This window comes from Oncorhynchus clarkii, chromosome 25, assembly GCF_045791955.1.
Source record: "Oncorhynchus clarkii lewisi isolate Uvic-CL-2024 chromosome 25, UVic_Ocla_1.0, whole genome shotgun sequence".
NCBI lineage: Eukaryota > Metazoa > Chordata > Actinopteri > Salmoniformes > Salmonidae > Oncorhynchus > Oncorhynchus clarkii.
The window spans coordinates 23,749,945-23,777,186 of record NC_092171.1 but is presented as its reverse complement, the minus strand read 5'-3'; the positions used below and the strand labels follow the sequence as shown (position 1 = coordinate 23,777,186).

At 41.0% G+C, this 27,242-nt stretch overlaps 1 protein-coding gene across 3 annotated transcripts; it reads left to right on the top strand.

Moving 5' to 3' along the window:
* Window positions 1-1,689: 1,689 nt before the first annotated feature.
* Window positions 1,690-22,568, top strand: LOC139383319 (gamma-aminobutyric acid type A receptor subunit alpha2a). Of its 3 annotated transcripts, none has more exons than XM_071127808.1 (10): window positions 1,690-2,197; window positions 2,567-2,652; window positions 3,289-3,410; window positions 6,441-6,508; window positions 9,166-9,386; window positions 9,677-9,759; window positions 11,337-11,480; window positions 14,442-14,594; window positions 19,429-19,631; window positions 21,303-22,568. In XM_071127808.1, the coding sequence occupies exons 2-10, from the start codon at window positions 2,582-2,584 to the stop codon at window positions 21,606-21,608; spliced, it is 1,371 nt and encodes a 456-aa protein (XP_070983909.1). In that variant the 5' UTR covers window positions 1,690-2,197; window positions 2,567-2,581; the 3' UTR covers window positions 21,609-22,568. The 3 variants fall into 3 exon arrangements, with proteins under 3 accessions (XP_070983909.1, XP_070983908.1, XP_070983907.1); XM_071127807.1 differs by having other exon boundaries at window positions 21,300-22,568; XM_071127806.1 differs by lacking the exon at window positions 1,690-2,197 and having other exon boundaries at window positions 2,525-2,652; window positions 21,300-22,568.
* Window positions 22,569-27,242: the final 4,674 nt, after the last annotated feature.

Below are 27,242 nucleotides of genomic sequence, written 5' to 3'. Positions count from 1 at the left end.
TAATCATGGCATTGGTGTAGTCCCACACCCGACTCCCCGGGTAACCCCCAACAGATCTGCCAAATGGAAGGCAGGGAAGAGCTTTGTATGCATCTCTATGTGTGGAGTAAAGGTGGCCTAGAGTTTTTTTTCCTCTGGTATGTGACATGCTGGTAAAAATGTGGTCTTCTATGATGGGAATTGTTGTTCAAAAACAGGCCTGTTGAGATAGTGAGTGACCAAACGTAATAATACGTTTGCATTTTTGTTGTTGTTACCCATGGGACCCAACCTCTGTGCAGTGTCTGTTGTGGTAGGTCATTGTGACCCCACATTCACACCTAATGTAGATTCTCAGCTGGAGGCTGGCAATCCCCTAAATGACCCTCTTTTCAACAAACATGCTTTCCCAGACGTCAGATGGACACTGTGCTACAGTATGCTCTTTCAGGAAGCTCATCTCCTGCAAAACTTCAACTTATTATTCCCAGGCCCCTGTCTCACCCCATAGTCCATGTGCGTTAATTGCCCCTTCACTTTCTCCTGCTGGGCATGGCAAAGTCTGCCAAAAATACATTATGAACAAAGCAGAACAGAATGTCCACAAACCCCTCTGTCTCCGAGAACAATTATTGGCCTATATTCTCAATAACACTCCCCATTGTATGCAGCCTTTCGGGTGCCCTAATTGATATTTGGTTGGGCCGCCCCCACCTCAAGGGCAAAATATATGAATGTTTATTAGCCAAAGACTTTATCTTTGAGGTGTGTTATTCCCAGCCTTTCTCACATATGTAGTTGATATTACAGGCACATACTGTCTGAAAGCCTAAACAGACACAGTATTACCTTTGAGTATTGCCTTTACCTTACACTCCAAATCCAATTACATTATATGAGAGTTGTGCATTTCATTGGACTGTTAGGCTTTTCATGAGTTGAATTGTGGTCATATGATTTAAGTGTTATTTATTTGATTTGATCTGAGCATTTGCTCATTCAATAGACTGGACTACAGTGTGCGGTGATTTGATTTTAATCTTGCTCATTTTATTTCAATTTTTGTGAGTTCCACACCTCTTATGCTCAAGGTCTGAACGTGAGTAAAAGTGCTAGTATTTATTGTGTAAAAGCTCAGTGTGTGTGAGATGTGTCATTATTATTAACAGTCAATACTTGCTAAAATGATGCTAAAATGATTTTGCATTTGAATTATTTAGGAAGTGACTATCATCATGAGTTAGTTATATCATCAATGGCGATTATTCAATCACATGGACATTATGACATTTACATAGGAGCTTACACTCCTCTTCAGAGTTAGCTGAGCACCAGCTATTTATTTTTATCCATCACTGAGTAGCCTAATAGGGTTTTTTCAGTCATTATATCAACTATTCCACTACTTTATATTTAAACATACATTTATTTAAACAATAAAAATACAAACTTTCCCACATGAAAGCACACATTTAATCGCTATTGCATGGTGACTATAATGTCGTCTTGAAAATAAACTGAACTCTAACAACGTGTTGCAAATCTAAAAGACAAGGCCAGATTTCGCAGGTTTACTGCATATAGGACATACAGTATACATTTCTGAGGTAAGTGACGCCGCATGTGAGCGCATCAAAAGTGCCGCCCATGACATCTTCGCATCTTTCCAGCTCCACTTAATAAAACCAGTTCTAGTTTCTACACGGGTAGTGATGCGATTTTGGTTGCAGAGAAAGCAGCTTTTACAGAACTTTCATCCATTTAATTTGATATCAAATCTGGGATTTATTCTGGCGGTCAATGCGTGGAAGCTATAAATAGGACCTAGTACATCTGTTTTGCTCGTCTTCATCAGACTTTCGAGACACACGGAGTTGGGCGCGCGTGTGCATGGTTACAGGTTATAGGCGGGAGCCAAAAACGAATTTATCCGGGAACCACGGCACTTGTATACGGGTGGACAGTATCTACAATCGGTGTTTTGGATTCCCAGGGTTTTAAATATTGTCAAACTCGTCCTTATCATCTTTACACCCACTCCGGATGTATTCCCACATCCCTGTTGTGTAATTTAGTTGATGCCCAGCGCTTTTGTGCGCAACTTTACATCTGGGTTGTCAGAAGAAAATCACAAGGAGATCAATCGCACTAGTCAGGTTGCCTTGTTGTCAACCCGCCTTATTGTTTTGCTGCGACCAAAGCGACACTTTCCTTGAAGGTTTGGAGATTTCCAAAACGTTTCCAAAAATCTAGTTGCTCCTCATTCCAGCAAATAATAATGGAGTTTTCAATAACTTCAACAAGTTTTTTAAAAATGTATAGGCCTATTGTTTTTTTATGAAGTGGTTGAAATCATTTTTATTTGCATGTTGCCATCAAATATGAAGTATGCATGTAGGCTATAAAGCGCACGATTACTTTAGATTTTGGATAGAGAAAAATGTTTATATAAATCGTTTACATGAATTTGTTAACAAAAGGCAATAATTCAGAATAAATGGCACTGCACAGCATTTGAATCGAATGTCTTCATGAATGGAATTTCGTGCTCTGAATATTACCTTTAATTGGGCATCCGATTCTGTAGGTTTGGATTTCAGCAATGAGAGAGCGATGGGATTTATCTCATTATCTAGCGGTGTTCTTCTCGTTGATGGTACTGTGGCAGTCAAGGTAAGTTTCGTTGTATTATCAAATATATATATATACAGTATAGAAATCAGTAGAAAAAAACAATACACAGTGATTGTGCGTATTAAGAACACTGTTGCACATTTGTCTGCGCGTTCTATATCGCCTCGATAGCTTTTCGCCGATCTAAATGGTTCTTAGATTGGAATATAGCTGTTATTGCCGTGAAAATGCTATTTTGCACACAAAAAAAGCGTGATAACACGATGGCACAATTTGTGTGGAGAGCTGAAACACCAATTGCGCGGTGACGTGTAAATGAAAGGGTAAAGATTACGCACAGCTCCAGGGAGTTAGAAGATTGGTATTAATCTGAATGGGGGGAAAACTCAGTGATGTGATAATTTGATTGACGCACATTTCCTTGGTATCTTCCAGTTTCTCTTCGGAAATGCTCAGAACTTTCTTTGGCGAAGTGGAACTGTCTATTCCATAATGAACTAATGAGTGAGGATGGTTGTCTTTGTACGAAACAAACTGAGCAACATGAATTAAATAACACACACAGTGATCTTATTAAGAGGAAGTTGGCAGAGAGGTTGACTGAATTACATATTTGTTACTTCAATTAATTTTCCCCACACATCTCTCACGATAATTGATGTTTCTCCTACTTAGATCAATAGTGGAATCGTCTGCATATGCTTCAGAGGCCTTCAAAAACAACATCACTCTGTTCACCCGGATCTTGGACCGCCTTCTGGATGGCTATGACAACCGATTACGACCTGGACTTGGAGGTGAGCAGCTAACATGTCATACTTACCGTATCAAAGCAATTGAAATGAAGCGTTTTTTAAAGTGGTTTTAAATCTCAATCAACTTTGGAACAGGGCTGGCCAACCATCTTCCTGGAGAGATACTGGGTGTGCAGGGTTTTACTCCAACCCTGCTCTTACACTCCTGATTCTGCTTATCATCTGCTCAGCAGGACCTTGATTAGTAGAATCAGGTGTGTTCGAATAGGGCTGGAACAAAAGCCTGCCTACCCAATAGCACTCCAGGATATATTTATTCAAAGTTTTACATTACTTTGAGATTAAACATTTTCTTTTTTCAAGCTTGTTTATATACTGTATATATATATATATATATATATATACACAAACATATAACTTGTCTGGCATGTCAGAATACGTTTGAGCTTGCATGTGCACCCCCCTTATCACCAGGACAACTTTACAGACATACTGTATTATCTGGTAAACAGAAGAGATAAGAGCTATTAGGTGTTTTGTACACTCAGTCAGTGTGTACCTCAATGGCTCCCAGGAGAGGTTCCCTTTTTTCCAGTTCTGATGAGCAGTATAGACACTGGACAAGGTGTACACAGCTAAGTCTATAGTCTTAGTCACATCAAGGGAGTTCTGTTAAATAAAATAAATAAAAAATACCTAATGTACAAATGTGATTGACATGATGACAGTCACTAGGCTTTACTGAAAATACCCATCCAGAAGTAACAAATTATAATTTTCTAATAATAATAATTATGTCCCCCCACTTCTAAAACCAAATTTGTGCCCCTGATTGATAGGCTTGGCTACTTGGCGAACGTATTGGGCAGGACAAAAAAAAACAGCCATCACTGAGGGAATGGGCACATCTTCACTCTTATTACCGCTAAGACCTGCTCTGCATGAAATTGTCACTTTTACGCATGTTTTCAAGGACACACCTCAAATATTTCCACCCCTCCCACCTCAGTGCAAGTGACCTGATCCTAGACAGGCAAATTGCTGAACCTGGCGCATGGGGTGGAAAATGCCAGATCGCCAGTTCTTACATGTTTAAATGGCAAACTAACGTGTTTGGAACTTGCGCCAGCCGAAGTATATCCCTAGGTGTGAGTGGTGTCATTTATAATATCTGGTCCGTTAAAGATGACCGATGATGGTTATACTGTAGCCTATCACTGTTCCCAGTACAGCCTACACTGAAGGCGTTGGTGTGGCTGAATATGCTTCCTTGGCTTGTTTAATGAGGATTTAACTTAATGCTGTTTTAACTTTTCATGGATCCTTGAAATAGCCCACAAGGTGCTATGATTTATGTTGATGTTTATCTAGTTGTAGATATTATTTAAAGGTGATAGAAGCATTAGAGTTAGGCAGTAGAGTTATTTGGTCTAATGGGAATCTGATTGAAGACAGATTCACCAGATGTGTACTGGGAAAGTACTGATTTATTTATGGAAAGTGTTCTCTTTTTTCACAGAGAGTTTTTAGAATCAGTTTAGGTCCCAGTTTTGGAGTTAGCTTAAATCAAGGCTGGTAGTTGTAGACAATTTAGTGTAATTCGAAATACATTGCTTCTGTTTGTTTTTTACTCTTGACATCAATTCTTAATTAAGAAGAAATTTTACAAGCTCAGTAAATGACTTCATAACAGACAGAAAAAAGGCATTAATTCTGGGGCATTGAGATTACAAAGAATACAAAAAACAAAGTTATAATGGGATTCAAAACACTGGTTGAGGTAACATAGGGCTCCACTGATGTTACACCCTGTCCACACATTCACAAGTGTAAACTGAAACATGATTTCATATGATAATACTGTGTAATCCAAACAGCATCCTGGTATAATTTTTTTCCCTCACTGGAGAAACCTACGGATTTTGGTTTAGATTGAATAGGGCCCTATAGAAAGCTTGATTTGAAACTGATATACTAACACTCAAAAGTTGTATAGCCACAAGTCATTCCCATCTCCAACTAGTTAGCTAGTGGTTGATGGCATGCATTTTTCAGCTTAATTAGGAGTAACAGTCAATGTTCTTCATAGAGAATGGCAATATAAGACTGGAATGTTGAGGGGGCTATACTAAATAGGACTACTGTCAAGCTCAGTAATAGTGTGGATGGTGGTGTAGCCTAACTATGGCCTGTCAAGAACTCAGTAGCACTTTTACTCCACATCTACTCAGTGTGACTCATCACTGGGGTGCTGCTTGAACATTTTTCCTTTTGGCAGTTGTTTGCTGTTCCTTCCCCATATTCTTTGTGAGTGTGGCTGTGTTTGTGAATGTGTGTAATGGCCTGAGTTTTCGTGGACACTTGCGTTTCTATAAGTGTCTATTGATGATGTTAGTAACAGATTATATTTAAATTGTGTTTTTCACTAGGTATCAAGTGTCAGCCGGAGTGAGCCTTTTCTGGGCTATTGCTTTTAGATTATATAGGAGTGCATTAATTCACCCTACCCACCATCAATATGTAGCTCCCACTATTGCGTTTACTGATATTTATAAAGATGACAAAAGCATTAGTGTCAGGCAGTAGAGGTCAGATTCATTCCTAGTGAATGGAGAGTTGGACACCAGGAAAGGAGGCCACTTTAGCCAATTGAGATACTCCTAAAATGTCTGAAGGGCAGTGAGGAGAGGGAGTGTGATTTCTCACTCAGATTTAACAGGAGTGTGTGTTCCCTTGGCACCATCCATGGGGGAGTCTGAGGAAAGAGGACGCATGTACTGTAAATGTGGCATCGTGGATAAAGCGTTGCCATGACAGCAGTCATCTAAAATTAATGTGAAATCATGGCTTTCAGTGACTGGATTGTTCTCAACAACATCTCTTTCCAGATGTACGTCACAGTTCTCAGAAACATAAAATTTCTGGGATTTGCGAGTGGATGCCTTGTTAATGTATGAGTAGATATACCTACAAAGATGCATATAAAACATGAATGAAATATTCAAAAGGGTTGTTGCAATTTAGTGGAAAAAAAAAAAATCAAACAAGATTAAATCTGTGTATATTTTACAGATCGGGTGACGGAGGTGAAGACGGATATTTATGTCACAAGTTTCGGTCCAGTGTCAGACACAGACATGGTAAGTGTTATACTAGGTATTATACATATGAACTACTGTGACACAGCCTTTAGTAAAATACATTCAGCTTGTTTTATTTATGAACACAGTATTTCATTATTTATTTAATTGTTTTGATATAAGCTTATGTTTAACAATATACTGTATATTGATATACAGTTGAAGTCAGAAGTTTACATACACCTTGGCCAATTACATTTAAACTCAGCTTTTCACAATTCCTGACATTTAATCCTAGTAAAAATTCCCTGTCTTAGGTTAGTTAGGATCACCACTTTATTTTAAGAATGTGAAATGTCAGAATAATAGTAGAGAGAATTATTTATTTCAGCTTTTATTTCTTTCATCACATTCCCAGTGGGTCAGAAGTTTACATACACTCAATTAGTATTTGGTAGCATTGCCTTTAAATTGTTTACCTTGGGTCAGACGTTTCGGGTAACCTTCCACAAGCTTCCCACAATAAGTTGTGTGAATTTTGGCCCATTCTTCCTGACAGAGCTGGTGTAACTGAGTCAGGTTTGTAGGCCTCCTTGCTCACACATGCTTTTTCAGTTATGCCCACAAATGTTCTATAGGATGGAGGTCAGGGCATTGTGACGGCCACTCCAATACCTTGACCTTGTTGTTCTTAAGCCATTTTGCCACAACTTTGTAAGTATGGTTGGGGTCATTGTCCATTTGGAAGACCCATTTGCGACCAAGCTTTAACTTCCTGACTGATGTCTTGAGATGTTGCTTCAATATATCCACATCATTTTTCTACCTCATGATGCCATCTATTTTGTGAAGTGCACCAGTCCCTCCTGCAGCAAAGCACCCCCACAACATGATGCCGCCACCCCTGCGCTTCATGGTTGGGATGGTGTTCTTCGGCTTGCAAGCCTCCCCCTTTTCCCTCCAAACATAATGATGGTCATTATGGCCAAACAGTTCTATTTTTGTTTTATCAGACCAGAGGACATTTCTCCAAAAAGTACAATCTTTGTCCCCATGTGCAGTTGCAAACCGTAGTCTGGCTTTTTAATGGTGGTTTTGGAGCAGTGGCTTCTTCCTTGCTGAGCGGCCTTTCAGGTACTGTCGGTATAGAACTCGTTTTACTGTGGATATAGATACTTTTGTACCTGTTTTCCCCAGCATCTTCACAAGGTCCTTTGCTGTTGTTCTGGGGTTGATTTGCACTTTTCGTACCAAAGTATGTTCATCTCTAGGAGACAGAACCCTTTCTCCTTCCTGAGCGGTATGACGGTTGCGCGGTCCCATGGTGTTTATGCTTGCGTACTATTGTTTGTACAGATGAACGTGGTACCTTCAGGCGTTTGGAAATTGCTCCCAAGGATGAACCAGACTTGTGGAGGTCTACAATTATTTTTCTGAGGTCTTGGCTGATTTCTTTTGATTTTCCCATGATGTCAAGCAAAGAGGCACTGAATTTGAAGGTAGGCCTTGAAATACATCCACAGGTACACCTCCAATTGACTCAAATGATGTCAATTAGCCTATCAGAAGCTTCTAAAGCCATGCCATCATTTTCTGTAATTTTCAAGCTGTTTAAAGGCACAGTCAACTTAGTGTGTGTAAACGTCTGACCCACTGGAATTGTGATACAGTGAATTATATGTGAAATAATCTGTCTGCAAACAATTGTGTCATGTACAAAGTAGATGTCCTAACCAACTTGCCAACATTATAGTTTGTTAATAAGAAATTTGTGGAGTGGTTGAAAAACGAGTTTTAATGACTCCAACCTAAGTGTATGTAAACTTCCGACTTCAACTGTATGTAATATATTTCACGTACATTTTATGTAAGACAGGGACTAACCCTTTAAATTGAGGTTGTTCCATCAACATTTCATGTGATTTTGGGGTAGCATCACTACTGCTTCTGTCTTTGTCTGTCTTTGTTGCCATTGGAAACCCAGGTGCACTATAATGGGTAAATCATTTTCTTAGATAGCATCCTGCTAGACCCCCCCCCCCCCCACACTACCACCAGACTCATCATTTTCACAGTCTTCACTCTCTCCTTGTATCAGTCCCTCATTATTTTATGTTTTCTTTCTCTTTGTCTCATCCTTTCCTTTGGCCTTGTTCTCCAAGCTCCAGTTTCGTACCTTCTGGGACTTTAAAAGCTTTTCTCAGTTTCCTCCCTCACCCTCTTGGCCCTCCATTCTCAGCCCTTCATTTCAGCCTGCTCTCAAATATAAACCATAAAGAAGAGGGGAAATGGTCGCCACCGAGCCAGCGCCTTAAAAAAGAAGAAGAAATGACACATGTATAATTAATTCAGAGGATCTTTTTAACTCAAGGTGGAAAATTTCACTATTGGGCCGTCACTGCTTTGATAGTGTTTTTCTGATAGTGGTGTTTCTCTGTCTCTCTGTCTCTGTGTGTGTGAGACACAACTAACCATTATTACTATTGTACTAGAAATCTCTAGACTATAAAACTATTTAATTTGCCTGACCAGGTGATAAAAGTGGATTTCATTCTAATTATTCAAAACACATGCAGCTGTAGGTTTAAATATGTTTTAATAACACCCTCTGCCATTCCAGTCTCTTCATTACATATTGTGATGGAAGGGGGGGGGGGGGGGGGCATTACCAAAACCCCAACCTGTGCTACGGTCTTTTTTCCTCTTCTCTGTGTCAGGAGTACACTGTGGACGTGTTCTTCCGTCAGAGCTGGATTGACGAACGGCTGAAGTTCAACGGGCCCATGAACATCCTGCGGCTGAACAACCTGATGGCCAGTAAGATCTGGACGCCCGACACCTTTTTCCACAACGGGAAGAAATCTGTGGCTCACAACATGACCATGCCCAACAAACTGCTCCGGATCATGGAGGATGGAACACTGCTGTACACCATGAGGTATCCTTAGTTTCATTAGAGAGCTAACAGAGCTGTCCTCAGGTCTCAGACAAGGTGATGTCAGTGCAGCAGCCCACGCCAGCATCGAGATCTACTTGCTTTTGTACAGGCAGGCAGAGTCACCCTATGAAAACCACATGTACAATACATGGTCTCAGCATGGCCTGAAAACAAGGAGTGATGAGGCCATTCAAAGAAAACAAGGTTGCATAATAAAACAACAACACTGTGAGAATAGCTGTGAGATTCTGGTGTGATGTAAACTCTTGTGTCGTTGTATATTTACTCAGGTTAACGGTCCAGGCAGAATGTCCCATGCACCTCGAAGATTTCCCCATGGATTCCCACTCCTGTCCACTGAAGTTTGGCAGCTGTAAGCTTATCTCCCCATTTTTGCTTTTATTTTACTCTGTAAAGAACCGATTGAGCTAGCGGCATAATTTTTTTTCTTGCTGTAGCTATGTTTAGCTGGTTGTAGCTATGTTTAGCTGGTTGTAGCTATGTTTAGCTGGTTGTAGCTATGTTTAGCTGTTTGTAGCTATGTTAACTGGTTGTATCTATCTTTAGATGGTTGTAGTTATGCTAACTGGTTGTAGCTATGTTTAGCTGGTTGTAGCTATGTTTAGCTGGTTGTAGCTATGTTTTGATGGTTGTAGCTATGCTAACTGGTTGTAGCTATGTTAACTGGTTGTAGCTATGTTAACTGGTTGTAGCTATGTTAACTGGTTGTAGCTATGTTAACTGGTTGTAGTTATGTTAACTGGTTGTAGCTATGTTAACTGGTTGTAGCTATGTTAAGCTGGTTGTAGCTATGTTTAGCTGGTTGTAGCTATGTTTAGCTGGTTGTAGCTATGTTTAGCTGGTTGTAGCAATATTAACTGGTTGTAGCTATGTTTAGCTGGTTGTAGCTATGTTTAGCTGGTTGTAGTTATGTTTAACTGGTTGTAGCTATGTTAACTGGTTGTAGCTATATTTAGCTGGCTGTAGCTATGTTAACTGGTTGTAGCTATGTTAACTGGTTGTAGCTATGTTAACTGGTTGTAGCTATGTTAACTGGTTGTAGCTATGTTAACTGGTTGTAGCTATGTTTAACTGGTTGTTGCTATGTTTAACTGGTTGTTGCTATGTTTAACTGGTTGTTGCTATGTTTAACTGGTTGTTGCTATGTTTAACTGGTTGTTGCTATGTTTAACTGGTTGTAGCTATGTTTAACTGGTTGTTGCTATGTTTAACTGGTTGTTGCTATGTTTAACTGGTTGTTGCTATGTTTAACTGGTTGTTGCTATGTTTAACTGGTTGTAGCTATGTTTAACTGGTTGTAGCTATGTTTAACTGGTTGTAGCTATGTTTATCTGGTTGTAGCTATGTTTAACTGGTTGCCTGTGAGACTGAAACGTCTAGTTTTGGCAGGTTAATTGGATTCATTCTGAGTTCACGAGTCAAGTTCCACTATAAAAAGCTACTGCAGGTTGTTGCTGTACAAGAAAAGGTCAAGAAAAGTCTGACCTTTAAATGGCTGAAAATGTGGTCCAGACCTTCTCTTTGCCAGGATTAAGGGAACGATTCATTATATCTGGATTTTCATAAACAGCAATATCATGTGCCTCTCTACAAAGACCTATCTGCCAAGTTCTATCGATCTTCTATCAGAAAATATTGGCTGTTTTGCATTTCATTGTGATTGAATTTCTCTCCTTTCTATGTGAAATGTAATTTTCAAATTTCACACTAACAGATGTTAATTATTATATTTGCGTCAACAGGATCAGATGTAAAGTATACCCCATGTTGTGCTGAGCACATGGCTGTGCATAATGACATAGTTGAAAGCCTACTATTCTTTGTAGATGGGGAGTTATTCTATTCACCTCTCCTTCTTTAGAGGCCCTCATAATCACTATCTGTCCCTTGTTATGTAGTGTGAACTGAATGGACATTTATTGTCTGCAGATGCCTACACAATGGCCGAGGTGACGTACATTTGGACCCGAAACGCATCAGCGTCAGTGGAGGTAGCACCAGATGGATCCAGACTGAACCAGTATCGCCTTCAGGGACAAACTGTGGGGACAGAGACCATTAAATCAAGTACTGGTAAGTCTAGACCAGAATGATCGAGATTTAGCATTCTCAAATCAAATATTCTTTAAACAAAACTCTTTGGGTGAAGGGTTGGAAAGGCAAATCAACTGGAAAATGAAAAACCACACTCACTAGTAATAGTATTTTGACTCTTAGCAGTGAGTGTGAGTTTTCGAGTTATATTTTCCCTGTATTTTACAAATGTTCCATCCTGAGAATGAATCACTGTTCTCCCGGGTAACCCGGTATTTCCCGCCAAAACCGAAAGTGTCATTCAAAAGCATTATAAAGCATATTAATAGGCTTATGTTTGGATTTGATTAGAGCTTTGATCAAAAATTCAAGCCTGATGCTACCTGAGCCTGATGAGCTATATATTAAAGACATTTAATGAGCCCTACTTTAAAGACCTTTAATGAGCCCAAGCCCAAAAAAATCCCAAATTATTGTGTCGTTATCCAATATATATACAGAACCAGTCAAAAAACTATGAAATAACGCATATGGAATCATGTAGTAAGCAAAAAAGTGTTTAACAAATCAAAATATATTTTGTATTTGAGATTCTTCAAAGTAGCCACCCTTTGGCTTGATGACAGCTTTGCACAGCTTTGCACACTCTTGGCATTCTCTCAACCAGCTTCATGAGGTAGTCACCTGGAATGCGTTTCAATTAACAGGTGTGCCTTGTTAAAAGTTCATTTGTGGAATTCATTTCCTAATGAGTTTGAGCCAATCAGTTATGTTGTGTCAAGGTAGGGTTGGTACACAGAAGATAGCCCTATTTGGTAAAATACCAAGTCCATATTATGGCAAGAACAGCTCAAATAAGCAAAGAGAAACAACATTCCATGAAGGTCAGTCAATGCGGAAAATTTCAAGTACTTTGAAAGTTTCTTCAAGTGCAGTCACAAAAACCATCAAGCGCTATGAGGAAACTGCCTCTCATGAGGACCACCACAGGAAAGGAAGATGCAGAGGATAAAGTTCATTAGAGTTACCAGTCTCAGAAATTGCAGTCCAAATAAATGCTTCGGAGTTCAAGTAACAGACACATCTCAACATCAACTGTTCAGAGGAGACTGCGTGAATCAGGCCTTCATGGTCAAATTGCAGCAAAGAAACCACTACTAAAGGACACTAATAAGAAGAGACTTGCTTGGGCCAAGAAACACGAGCAATGGACATTAGACCAGTGTCTTTGTGAGACGCAGAGTAGGTGAACGGATGATCTCCCTTGAATGAGTAAGTGTGTCCAAACCTTTGACTGGTACTGTATGACATAGGCTACTGAACATTAAGTATGACAGAAAAACATAAAAGCTCATAGATGTAGCTAACTATATGCTCTCCTGGGTAAATAAATTAAACTAGCTCCAGTAGGCTAATCTTTTTGAGTGTGAACTGTATTACTGTACTGTATTGTATTATACTGTATGTTAAACCATGATAAAGTAGAGGAGAACATGGGATTCTGGTGGAGCACATGGGGCCAAATATAGGATATCGAATTTGATTTGAATTTCGAAATCTAATAGGGCCTATTTGTACAATTCGTAGTCTGACACATATATCAAATCAAATGTGTCACATGTGTTTATTGCGGGTGTAGCGAAATGCTTGTGTTTCTAGCTCCAACAGTGCAGTGATATCTAAGTAATATCTAACAATACACACAATCTAAAGTAAAGGAATGGAATTAAGAACATATAAATATTTGAAGGAGAAATGTCAGATCAGCACAGACTAAGATACAGTAGAATAGGATAGATTACATATATATATATATATATATATGAGATGAGTAAGGTAAAATATGTAAACATTTTTAAAGTGACTAGTGTTCCATTATTAAAGTGGCCAGTGATTTCAAGTCTATGTATATAGGGCAGCAGCCTCTAATGTGCTAGTGATGGCCATTTAGATAGAAGCTGTTTTTCAGTCTCTCGGTCCCAGCTTTGATGCACCTGTACTGATATTGTCTTCTGTATGATAGCAGGGTGAACAGGCAGTGCCCAGGTGGTTGTGGCCTTCCTGTGACATTATATAAATATAAGGCTAATACTGCATTGTAAATAAGGTATTTCTGTTTTGTATTATTCATAAATTTCTATTCATCTTTCTAAGAACCTGTTTTCACTTTGGCATTATGGGGTATTTTGTGTAGATTATGGAGGAATACTTGTAATTTAATCTATTTTAGAATAAAGCTATGTAAAGTAACAAATGTGGAAAAGTCAAGGGGTCTGAATAGTTTCCGAATGCACTGTACAGTATATCAATCTAGAACAGGATTATCTGTGATGCAATTTGAATGGATTTGATGGAGCGAGAGAAAGACTGCGAGAGAGTGCTCACGCGTGCACTGATTTAAAGCAATGATATTCGATTAATAGTCTATTTTAAAACTATTCAGCTGCAATAAAAAACAAACATCTTTACAATTAAAAAACAAGGTGACCACTGAAAGCCAGATGGAGATGGGTCAAATATATGTGCATTTGTTCTGTATATTATAGACTATGCTGCAGAAAATGTTGTCCTACCTGTCACAAGAAAAAAAGTAACCATGATGAGATAATAGAGATACGTGCATTGTGAACTGCCCTTCAATCTGAGATGGGCTGTCTGTCCCCACCCTGAGCGTTGATGATTCATCATGCGGAGGTTGTAGAGAAGACCTTGCATATAATTTAACAGTTCCATTTCACATCATGCTGTTCATATAAATAATTTACCGGTTTCTCGCAGTTATTTATCATGGGAAAAGGGAGTGGTTTTGAGCAGTAAATCATGGTAAATCTCGGTAACCGGGTTCCCACCATTCAACCCTAGTCTAGACCAGTAGCCACTACTGGATCTGAGCAGAGACACCAAGCAGAGACAACAATCTCTTTAACCACTTGTGTAAAAAATATAATTTTATCACGCACATTCTCATCTGTATATTTTCTACTCATTCCCTCTCTGCAGGTGAATACACTGTCATGACGGCCCACTTCCACCTGAAGAGGAAGATTGGCTACTTTGTGATCCAGACCTACCTGCCCTGCATCATGACCGTCATCCTCTCCCAGGTCTCCTTCTGGCTCAACCGAGAGTCTGTACCCGCCAGAACTGTCTTTGGTGAGCACTTCAAATCATCGCTTTCAAACACAATTGTTTACTCATAGCAGATAGCAATTACTGCCACAAGATTTTGTCTTCAGTCAGGCAGAATATGTTTTCCTATGTAGTCAAGTAAAACATATCCACTGTAGTCTCTGCTCTTTAGTGGTTAGGTAACGAGTGCTCATCAACGGTCAGGTCAAACACATTGATGGTTAAGTCAAACACATCCTATGTTCCATTTTTCAAACGCTTGTTAGATGGTCAGGTCAAAAACCTACCGGTAATCTACAGTCAGGTCAAAAACCTACCTGTTACTCTACAGTCAGGTCAAAAACCTACCTGTTAATCTACAGTCAGGTCAAACACCTGTTACTCTACAGTCAGGTCAAACACCTGTTACTCTACAGTCAGGTCAAACACCTGTTACTCTACAGTCAGGTCAAACACCTGTTACTCTACAGTCAGGTCAAACACCTGTTACTCTACAGTCAGGTTAAACACCTGTTACTCTACAGTCAGGTTAAACACCTGTTACTCTACAGTCAGGTTAAACACCTGTTACTCTACAGTCAGGTTAAACACCTGTTACTCTACAGTCAGGTCAAACACCTGTTACTCTACAGTCAGGTTAAACACCTGTTACTCTACAGTCAGGTTAAACACCTGTTACTCTACAGTCAGGTTAAACACCTGTTACTCTACAGTCAGGTTAAACACCTGTTACTCTACAGTCAGGTTAAACACCTGTTACTCTACAGTCAGGTCAAACACCTGTTACTCTACAGTCAGGTCAAACACCTGTTACTCTACAGTCAGGTTAAACACCTGTTACTCTACAGTCAGGTTAAACACCTGTTAATCTACAGTCAGGTTAAACACCTGTTAATCTACAGTCAGGTCAAACACCTGCTACTCTACAGTCAGGTCAAACACCTGCTACTCTACAGTCAGGTCAAACACCTGTTACTCTACAGTCAGGTTAAACACCTGTTACTCTACAGTCAGGTTAAACACCTGTTCTTAGATCAGAGCCAACATTTTTCTTTGATTTGTAGTCACATGATGCACATACTGTACAGAGAGCCCCATGAAGTGTAAAAGCTCAGACTGAACTAGTCTCTCGTAATTAAGGGTGTTAAATCTGACAGGGTAATTGTTTATGTATTTATTTTTTATTTAACCTTTATTTAACTAGGCAAGTTAGTTAAGAACAAATTATTATTTACAATGACGGCCTACCAAAAGGAAAAAGGTATCCTGCAGGGATGGGGGCTGGGATTAAAACACTACCAGGGCATCACAGACGAGGGGAACAAACCAAGAGGTCACACTGACGAGCCCTCAGCATGCTTATTACAAGAAGCCCAGTCTACCGCAAAGTTTAAAAAAAAGCCTAGATCCATACAGTATATCCCATTTGGACCTGAGGCCCGAGGTCTCTAACGAGGGGCTTCTATACACTATCTCTGTCTGCTCCATAATGTAGATTCCTCTCATATAATCAGGGCTAATTATGTAAACACAGACCACAGGTGTATTAAGGATCACTTATTCTAAATGACCTTGGTTGCAACTAAACAGCCCCCATATAAAAACAACTTGAACCATTTTCTCTTTATATGCTTTGATTTTGGTTTAAATGATTGTAGAATAGTTTCTATACGTTTCTGCAATTTTAAGAGATAGTCTACCCATTAATGGAACAGATTTGTTTTCCTTTGAATACTTTTATATTATGAGCTTGGTCTTTTCTTATTGTTGACATTTTGGGGTCAACTCACCATACACATTCAACACCTGCAGGACTTTCAGTCTATTCTTTTAACTTGTTCACAATTCTCCCTCAGTTTTCCAGTGCATTGAACACATTGATTACTATTCTGAACATGTTCAGTGGTAATCCTCGTGAGTCATTCATTGAGACAGTCTATCTATTCGTGCAAGGTTATTAAAGATTTCATATTCAGATACTCACTGGTAAATCCAGACATTTCTGAGGGGCCAAAGAACTGTGGCTGATTTCTCGTTCTCTTCATTGTGATTTGGTACACATCTTCCTTCTCTCCCTTCCCATTCTACATCGAAAGAATGAACAGGTGTCATGAAGTTGTAATGAATATGCTATAAAGGCACACTTGTCTCCTCCTGTGGTAGCTAGGAATGAATTACATAAACAATTGTGGCTAAAACAAAACAATTTCCTACAAATGTTGTTTGACTTTCTCCTGTCAAATATCTCACAAATACACTGTAACAGGAAGGGCTCGATTCAATCCGTAGTTGTCACGGCTGGCTAGGTGTGTAGAGAGGAATCAGGCGCAGAGAGGTCCAGGGGAAAGATGCACTTTAATGAGGCACCAAAAGTAAATGCCCAACACGCAGGGCGCAAAACACTGACCAACCCAAAACAACAGGTAACACGGTCCAGAGCACAAACAACACCAACGACACAACGTGAACATCAAAATAATCCCGCAACACAAAGGGGCGGAAATAGGGAAGCAAATCAAGCACACACAAAATAGGAACAGGTGTAACAAATGAGACAAAACTAACCGAAAATCGGTGGCGGCTAGTAGGCCGGTGGCACCACCCGAACAGGCGGGGGAGAAAACTTCAGCGGGAGTCGTGACAGTACCCCCCCCCCCCCCCCCCCCTGACGCGCGGCATCCGCAGCGCGCCGCCACCGGCCTCGCCGGGCGATCCGGGTGGAGGCGGTGGAAGTCTCTCAGGGGTGAAGGGTCCAACATGTCCCCCACTGGAACCCAGCACCTCTCCTCCGGACCGTACCCCTCCCAGTCCACGAGGTACTGTAGGCCCCTCACCCGGCGTCTCGAGTCCAGAATGGTCCGTACTGTGTACGCCAGGGACCCCCCGATGTCCAGAGGGGGCGGAGGGACCCCAGGCACCTCACCTTCTTGTAGGGGACCAGCCACCACCGGCCTGAGGAGAAACGCATGAAACGAGGGGTTAATACGATAATAAGTAGGAAGTTGTACCCTATAACACACCCCGTTTATCCTCCTCAGGACTTTAAATGTCCCCACACACTGCGGCCCCAGCTTCCGGCAGGGCAGGCGGAGGGACAGGTTTCGGGTCGAGAGCCAGACCCGGTCCCCCGGTGCGAACACGGGGGCCTCACTGCGGTGCTGATCAGCGCTCTTCTTCTGCCGCTCCCCAGCCAGTCTCAACGATTCCTGGATGGCTTTCCAGGTGTCCTTTGAGCGCTGCACCCATTCCTCCACCGCAGGAGCTTCGGTCTGGTTCTGATGCCATGGGGCCAGGACCGGCTGGTAGCCCAAACACACTGGAAGGGAGAAATGTTAGTCGAGGAGTGGCGAAGGGAGTTCTGAGCGAGCTCTGCCCAAGGAACATACCTCGCCCACTCCCCTGGCCGGTCCCGGCAATACGACCGCAGAAACTTGCCCACATCCTGGTTTACTCGCTCCACCTGCCCATTACTCTCGGGGTAGAAACCCAAGGTCCACCTGACCGAGACCCCCAGCCTCTCCATAAACGCCCTCCAAACTCTGGACATGAACTTGGGACCCCGATCAGAGACGATGTCCTCAGGCACCCCGTAGTGCCAGAATACATGGGGAAACAGAGCCTCTGTAGTCTGCAGGGCCGTAGGGAGACCGGGCAACAGGCAACACGGTCCAGAGCACAAACAACACCAACGACACAACGTGAACATCAAAATAATCCTGCACAACAAAGGGGCGGGTTCCACACGCTAAATAGGGAAGCAAATCCAGCACACACAAAATATGAACAGGTGTAACAAATGAGACAAAACTAACCGAAAAGAAAAAGGGATCAGTGGCGGCTAATAGGCCGGTGACGACGACCGCTGAGCACCACCCGAACAGGCGGGGGAGCCAACTTCGGCGGGAGTCGTGATAGTAGTGCTAAAGATCCGCGCTACAGCGCATTTTAAATCCAAAGGCAATGTTACCGTGTTCGCTGAGATTGCATTAACGGTAAACACTGAGTATGTCGGATCAATCGGAAAAGACCTTAACATTTCAATCACGCTGTAACGTGGCCCTTTAGCACTATAGATTGATCCCTAGGTCTACCATCAGTATGCTAATAGATAACATTATGTCATGTATCATGTCATTTAGGTGTTGGGAATGGCTAGATAGGGCTTAACGCAAAGGCCATCTAAAGTAAAGTGTTTCTTTTAGAACTTGTTCCCTGTTGTCTCTGTTTTATGATGTCGGACTGTGGTATTGTCCTGGTTAAATTATTAATGCAGGTACCACTTCCAGCCTCTGAAACACATCCCCACTGGCTGTTTGATCCTCGCAATCGGGGGATTGTTATTTTACCCCGTTAGCCTGCTTGATGTTGTTTGATGTAGTTTCATGTTCCCTCAAATGGAATGAAAAAAGAGCAAAAAAAAACGTATCCGTCAGCAGCCATGTGGGAAACAAATACCCCCATTCTTTCACTTTCAGTGTCATCTTAGTCATAGAGGTTTGAAGGAGGAAATGACGGACAACTCCCTGTTTAATTATATGCGTGTGTCTGCTGCAAAGGTTTTCCAGGTTTGTTTGTTCTTTCTCCTTCTCCTGCAATGCAGTAATCTAAATGCATTTAATTTCATTATTTCTGAAAATACCACAGAATCATCCACAAGAAGCTTTTTCAATGTGGATGGAAATACCATTGTCTTTTACACAATAGAAAAACAAGTACTACAGTACTCTTCTCTTACCGTAGATGGAATCACTATTGTGAATGATTTAAATTAATTTACTATCAACATTTTTGATCAGCTTGTGATCTACATTTTCTAAGAACTGTTGTCTTTTGGTTTTCTTGTCCTGTAATGACACAGGTGTGACCACTGTGCTCACTATGACGACTCTCAGTATCAGTGCCCGTAACTCTCTGCCGAAGGTGGCCTACGCCACGGCCATGGATTGGTTCATTGCCGTGTGCTACGCCTTCGTGTTCTCTGCCCTCATCGAGTTTGCTACCGTCAACTACTTCACCAAAAGAGGCTGGGCCTGGGATGGCAAAAGTGTGGTGAACGTCAAGGTAACTATGGCAACCACACTGACCACTGACGTATTGTGCTTGGAGCTGTTCATTAAATTGAGTGTCACATGCAATCCTGCATTTGAGTTAAGAACACTGCATCTTTATCACTCTACTGAAATTCACTAACCGCAGTTTCCATTTGGTGATGTGACAAGAGGCATGTGTAAAACAAGTGAACAACAGCTGTTAAGACAAATGACAATTTGAACAATATCATACATTCAGTTAATGTACAGATTAAATGTAAAGGAAATGCACAAAGATGAAGCATAGAAATAGATTAATTAAACTCAAAGCAAGCTGTCTAGTACTCAGAAGTGTTCACCTCGTTGAATATCCATGTTGAGATATTGAATCTAAAGCGGTATTTTATTAAAAGAGGGAGGGACGAAAGAAAGGGACGAAAGAAATGGAAGATAAAAGGAGATGGGGAACTGCATGTGTGTGCTTCAAACACAGAGGAGAAAGGCAGAAAGGATCTGTGATCTCTCAAGGAGGAGATAGTTGATACAGTTAAGTCACATTCGTTAGAAGGATCGGACCAAGGCGCAGCGTGGTATGCGTACATTCTTATTTATTTAAAGAATGAACACTGAACAAACTAACAAAATAACAAAACGAACCGTGACGCTATACAAACGAGTGCTGACAGGCAACTACACAAGATCCCACAAACACCAAAGGGAAATGGCTACCTAAATATGATCCCCAATCAGAGACAACGATAAACAGCTGTCTCTGATTGGGAACCATATCAGGCCAACATAGAATTACAAAAACCCCTAGACCTACAAAACCCTAGACATACAAAAACCCTAGACAATACAAAACTAGCATACCCACCCTAGTCACACCCTGACCTAAACAAAATATAAAGAAAACAGATATCTCAGGTCAGGGCGTGACAAGTTAAGCCAGATAATTATGTGACAGCAACAATCACATTCCGTAAGTAGTTCTGATTTCAGCTCATTCTTTTCCCAGCCTATCTGATAATTACACTTTCTATCCACAGCTCACATACTCAGAGAAATGGGTGTGACATTGAAAGTGATGGCTGTGTTTTTACTTCAGAATAACTATTATTATCTGTGCTGGTTGTAGCCATACATATATCCTGCCATAATACATATTTGACAAGTGGAGCCAATTAAAATGGCCATGAGAGACTTCAAAGAGATTCACACTCCTTGAGGACCTCAAAGGTACTGTACATTTCAATCCAAATTGATATTCAGATGAAACCCATAAGGTTTAACAGGCAATTTAACAGATTAGACACTTTTTGATGGTTAATAAGGCAGAATCATAATTACTGTGAAGTAGCTATAGGCTACTTACTGTACAACAGATGTGCTCCATTTTCATATATGACTAATTATTACAGTGTCTCAGAGTGACATTAAAATCCCATTGTGAGGTATTGCCTCTCAAGTCAAGTAGACGTGGAGTGTTGTACTTTTGATCTCCAGTCTCTGTCTGACACCTTGTTGAGGTGAGAGGTACTGAGAAAACCATCACCATGATCTAGTAACAATCAAACACTTGAAGGATCAGGAAGCCGTCATAACACTGTCTCAGAGTATCATCTCCTGCTTTTAGTGCCTCTCATTTTCTTGCAAACATCCCCAAAGTCTCTAATGTGTATTTTATTTCTCTCCTCAGCAGAAGAAGGAGGCGTCCGCCATGAAGAAGAACAACGCCTATGCCGTTGCTGTGGCAAACTATGCCCCAAACGTCACCAAGGACCAAAGTGGTCTGCCCACCATCTCCAAGAGCGCCACCTCTGACCCCAACAAGGCCAAGCCAGAGGTCAAGCCAGAGCAGAACAAGAAGACCTTCAACAGCGTCAGCAAAATCGACCGTATGTCCCGGATTATGTTCCCCGTGCTCTTTGGTGGTTTCAACCTGGTCTACTGGGCCACCTACCTGAACAGAGAACCAGTCATAAAGGACATGGTCCCGTCCAAATGAGTACAAAATATTTATTTTGCAAAGAGACAGGACTCACTTTATGCTGCCGGCCCATGACTGAGGATCTGTGTGTGAGTTAGGCTACATGGAGCTGTGGCATGCACTGGAGTCAGTATGATTGCTTTCTATTGCAGGTGCATTCATTACAAGGAGATAGGCGGCTAAATTTTAACAATTTTCTAGTTAAATTGTCATTTATACTTGTAAAAGAGGTTAACATGAACTTTAAAGTGGTGTAAGGATTTTATATTTATATAAAGAAAGAAACCTCTGATGCTTTATCTAACTTCTATTTGAGGTTCTGATTAATGAACCTTAAAGAAAACAACTGCCATGATTGAATCAACACGAGAACTAGTGACCAAATCCTTATTATAACCCTTTATTGAAGACTCCTGTATTAGAAAGCACAGACACCAATTTCCTGTTTTTGTTCCATTATTAACCCTCACCATGCCCATCATATCTTACATACTGTACATGTTCACGTTTGAGCTTTTCTTTATGTTTATTGTCTCAATTCACACATTGGAAGGAAGTACGTGATTTCCTGTTGTTTCCAATTTCATGAGCAATGTAGCCTTCTTCTCTGATGTAGATCAAAGGCCCCAATATCATCACGTTAAATGCTTTACATTTGGTCACATCAAGTCCATCAAGTAACACTTTATTTAGTATTGCATAGTTTGTTAACAATTAAGTTAATTCATGGGTTCTTATTTTTTTGTATATTTTGTGTGATTGAGGGCATCAAGGTTGTCTCTATTGATCACTCTTTTAACTCCATCATATGATCACATTTCTGTTTTAGCCATGGGTGAGGGCACTATACCATGGCATTTCTGTTGAAAGTAAATATGTAGTTTAGTGGAAATTGTTACTGTGTTGTACACAAATTTGGTATATTTAAAGATGTGGCACAAAATAGAAAATAAAAAAATACATGTTTATTGTCACACACCGGCTAGGTGCAGTGAAATGTGTTGCTTTACATGGTCAGCCATAGTCCCCTTGAACTGAACAGGTGTTTCTTGCGGTGTCCCGTGAGTTACCATTACCATATTAATGGCATTTCAGTTTGACATGGCAGCGATAACAAACAAAAAATCCAATGAAAAATACCTATCATGAGCTGTCACAACTAGATACCCTATGTTGTCGTCTTAGGTGTCTATTTATATGGTGTTGTGGTGTCTCTCTTGTCGTGATGTGTGTTTTGTCCTAAATTGTATTTTTAATCCCAGCTCCCAGCCCCCATCCCCGCCCGAGGCCTTTTGCCTTTTGGTAGGCCGTCATTGTAAATAAGAATTTGTTCTTAACTGACTTGCCTAGTTAAATAAAGGTTAAATAAATAACAAATCAAAATTCTTCAATGGTAATTAGGTGCCAAATTGTGGAGATTTTCCAACCGTAACATTTCAAATAGATATGATACAGAAACGTTAGAAGTGACTCAATGAATGGTGGTGAATTGAGCTCCCCTATTAAGGATTTAGTCAGCGTTCTCACACAGTAGCCCTGGAGCTTCCCTCTGATTAATCAGATAACAAGACATGTGAGGACATCCTCCTTTAAACTATTGGCTTCAGTTAAACAGACAGTAGTTATTTTTCACTTGACTTGAGGAGGCCGTACACAGAGCCTACACTGTGACACTGCCATACGAGTGACACAATGCCTGAGGATTGATAATGCCATACTTATGCCAGTAGACATATAGTATGAAGCAGGAAAATATATTCAGAAAAAATGGCTGAATTCATAAGACTTTTATTTGAAGCTGCCTGAAGGGAAGTGTTAACCTAGCATGTCCAGTAATATGACCTGGTGTTACCAACCTGACCTCTGCCCTTGACTGTTACTGGTTTCGTGCCACTTCAAGCCTGGGGGAGTGGCTGAATCACAGATCTTAATGAAGTAAACAATAATTTCCCTTACTGTACCTCACCAACACATCCTTTCATAAAGCATCTATATTTCATACTGTACAAAACCTCCAAATGCTCAAATGAAAGGGAAATGGACAGACACACACACCTCCCTTAGGCAGCCTCGGCACTCCCAGAACCAACACACGACAGTCAGCAGTAGGACATCTGGCACCCAAATCCCAGCGCTCCTAAAATCCTAACACTGCTGAAATCCCCACACTGCTGATACCCAAACACTACTGAATACCTAGTGTTGCTGAAATCCCCACACTGCTGATACCCAAACACTACTGAATACCTAGTGTTGCTGAAATCTCCACACTGCTGATACCTCAACACTGCTGAATACCTAGTGTTGCTGAAATCCCCACACTGCTGATACCCAAACACTACTGAATACCTAGTGTTGCTGAAATCCCCACACTGCTGATACCTCAACACTACTGAATACCTAGTGTTGTTGAAATCCCCACACTGCTGATACCTCAACACTACTGAATACCTAGTGTTGTTGAAATCCCCACACTGTGATACCCCAACACTACTGAATACCTAGTGTTGTTGAAATCCCCACACTGCTGATACCTCAACACTACTGAATACCTAGTGTTGTTGAAATCCCCACACTGTGATACCCCAACACTACTGAATACCTAGTATTGCTGAAATCCCCACACTGTGATACCCAAACACTACTGAATACCTAGTGTTGTTGAAATCCCCACACTGCTGATACCTCAACACTACTGAATACCTAGTGTTGCTGAAATCCCCACACTGTGATACCCAAACACTACTGAATACCTAGTGTTGTTGAAATCCCCACACTGCTGATACCTCAACACTACTGAATACCTAGTGTTGTTGAAATCCCCACACTGTGATACCCCAACACTACTGAATACCTAGTATTGCTGAAATCCCCACACTGCTGATACCCCAACACTACTGAATACCTAGTGTTGCTGAAATCCCCACACTGCTGATACCTCAACACTACTGAATACCTAGTGTTGTTGAAATCCCCACACTGCTGATACCTCAACACTACTGAATACCTAGTGTTGTTGAAATCCCCACACTGTGATACCCCAACACTACTGAATACCTAGTGTTGTTGAAATCCCCACACTGTGATACCCCAACACTACTGAATACCTAGTATTGCTGAAATCCCCACACTGCCGATACCCCAACACTACTGAATACCTGGTGTTACTGAACTTTCCGCAATTTATATAAGAGCAGGCTATACAGTACAGTGTTCTAAAGAAAACAGCAAGCATTGCACAGTATGTCAACAGAATTCCCTCACTGTGTGAATCTTCATTTCTGCTCGCCCTTAATCCTCAAATCGTCTCTCTACCTATTTGTTTCAGGTTTTGTCTGCTTTTGAATGTGTCGAACTGCAAACTCCAATAAGATAAACCTCCCTAGAAACCCATATAGTCCTAAATATTATCCATAAATTGATATTATCCATAAATTGATTAAGTAACTGAAAGTCAGATGTTGCGTTCATGACCTGTTCAGATGAACTGTACGGTACTCTTATATCCTATGCTTGCGTTGGAAAGTAAAATGGTGCTTGACGAGGTTGTTAATCCATGGGCAGTGAGTATAATGTAGGCCCTCTATATAACACATCATTCATGCGGCGGTTAAGTTAGGGTGATAGAAGATACCAGACTGTTGTCTACAGTCGAAATTCTACAAATTCTCTGACACTTTCACATGCACTCAGGGTGCCTTCAAACTAGACAAACTGATGCGTAAAAACAGAACAACTCAATGTTATCAATTGGGGCAGGGCCTATTGTTGTGTTGCTCTGTTCATCAGAAAAGTTACAAGGACGTATCCGTCAACCAATTGAAAAGGTAGAACAGCGTTTTAAAGAATAATTTCTCCCCACCCCACTATGTTTTTATTTGAAGGCACCCTAAAGCATAAGGACAACATACAGTAGTATGCAGGCTCACAGACATATACTCTACACAGACACACACTAACACTATGGCAGTACAGATTACATTTGTCCACACATGCATACCATGCCACCTGGCCTTCAGGGGAAGCATAAACTCTCTTCCCTGATCTATTTTAAGGTGGACCTCTAAAGGCCAGCCCATTGCCAGTGGGCAGAACTGTCGAGTGTCATTAGAACTTTTATCTCCACTACCGCATCCCACTGTGCCCCCTTAACCAGTCAGCCTGTGCCTGTCTGCAGATGTCAAGGGAGCTTGTCTTTATCTCCCTGCTATATGAGCTCAAAGGCATGGGTGTCTTAGACTGAAAATACACAGCGGCTGGTTACAGTAATAGGGGCTTGTCCTATCAGCTTGATGTAAATCAGGAGTGTAAAACTCAAATCTTGGAGGGCTGAGTGGCAGCTGGTTCTGTTATTTATTTTCAATTCCTGTCCAATTAAGTACTAGGCATTCATTTGAGGGGAGTTACTAACTAAGCAATAACCTTGATTGATAAATCAATTTGTGGGTCTAGGCTGGGTTACTGAAAAACACTTTGTGACAACAAGTTAATGAATGGTTTTCCTGTGTGCAAAAATGTAACAATTAAGTAGTCTTTAGATTTTTGAGCATGAAATGAGTCCACTGTATTTTTTCCTATATAAATGTTGATCTTTTTGGGGGGAGGTTAAGGTGAACTTAGTCCTCCAATAAAGTAAGTCACATTTCACTATGGTTTATGCACAGATTTGCTTAAACTGAGGTGAGGTCACATGAGTTTACCACAATCACAGAACCAACCACAACAAACCATAGCATCCACATAATGCACAGACTGAACACAACCGCAAACCTCCATGACCACAGTAAACATCCATACCAGCCACACAGCGAAAACAACATGAGCGCAGGCCACATACCAAATGTAATTCTGCCTCAGCTCTCTTTGTCGACAGGCCATAGACACAGTGCAGTATGATCCATTTGGGACAGGATCCTGCCAAACATAATCAACAGACTTCTTTGCCAGAGGAGACAAAGATGAGTAACCGTGGCTTGAGAGAGCTCAATGCAGTCTGTTTGTGTACCTCCTACCGTCTGCCTAGCCCTCTGGGAAACCCTTCTTTTGAAGGAAAAAAAGTGTATAAAACCAAACAGAAAATTCATTTTAGGAATCAACATCAACCCTTTGCCTTTTTGTGTGAAAACTGCAAATGTATTCAGAATATGCATCTATATAGTCTCTTATGTACTTGTTTATTTGTAGCCAAGGTCACAGCAGAGTCAACTCATTTAGATTAATTAGACCGTGGAGAATATTAGAATGTGAACTAAGACTTAGGCTATCTGCCTTCCCTCCCTCTTGCCTTGTACTATCAGTCGCTTCCTCCACCCTACTCTCCCACTTCACAAGTTTCTCCTTCTCAGCCTTCACCCATCTACTTCTTGCCCCTCTAAAGGAGCCTATTAGAAATCAAGGTAGTCTGAAGTTTTGTTCAGAAATATTTTTTATATATTTCCTCTCTGGAGATGGGCGTTAGGAGTTGCAGAAATGCAGACTTCATCACGGTCTTCCCGAATACTTGGCTGGCAGCCATTTTACCCTGAAGTTGAGAATGAATGGAATTGGACTGCGTTGGTGTTTGCATGTGAGGCTTGGCTATCCTGATATAGAAAGCATAAAGTATTATATTTGAATGAGGTCTTCTCTCACAGGTCTCCTAACGGGTTCACA

Excerpts from the sequence above, each read along its gene's own strand:
- LOC139383319 (XM_071127807.1), top strand. The coding sequence starts at position 2,582 with ATGAGAGAGCGATGGGATTTATCTCATTATCTAGCGGTGTTCTTCTCG. Across the intron at positions 3,411-6,440 it reads ATTACGACCTGGACTTGGAG|ATCGGGTGACGGAGGTGAAG; the intron begins GTGAGCAGCTAA and ends TATATTTTACAG. Across the intron at positions 9,387-9,676 it reads ACACTGCTGTACACCATGAG|GTTAACGGTCCAGGCAGAAT; the intron begins GTATCCTTAGTT and ends ATATTTACTCAG.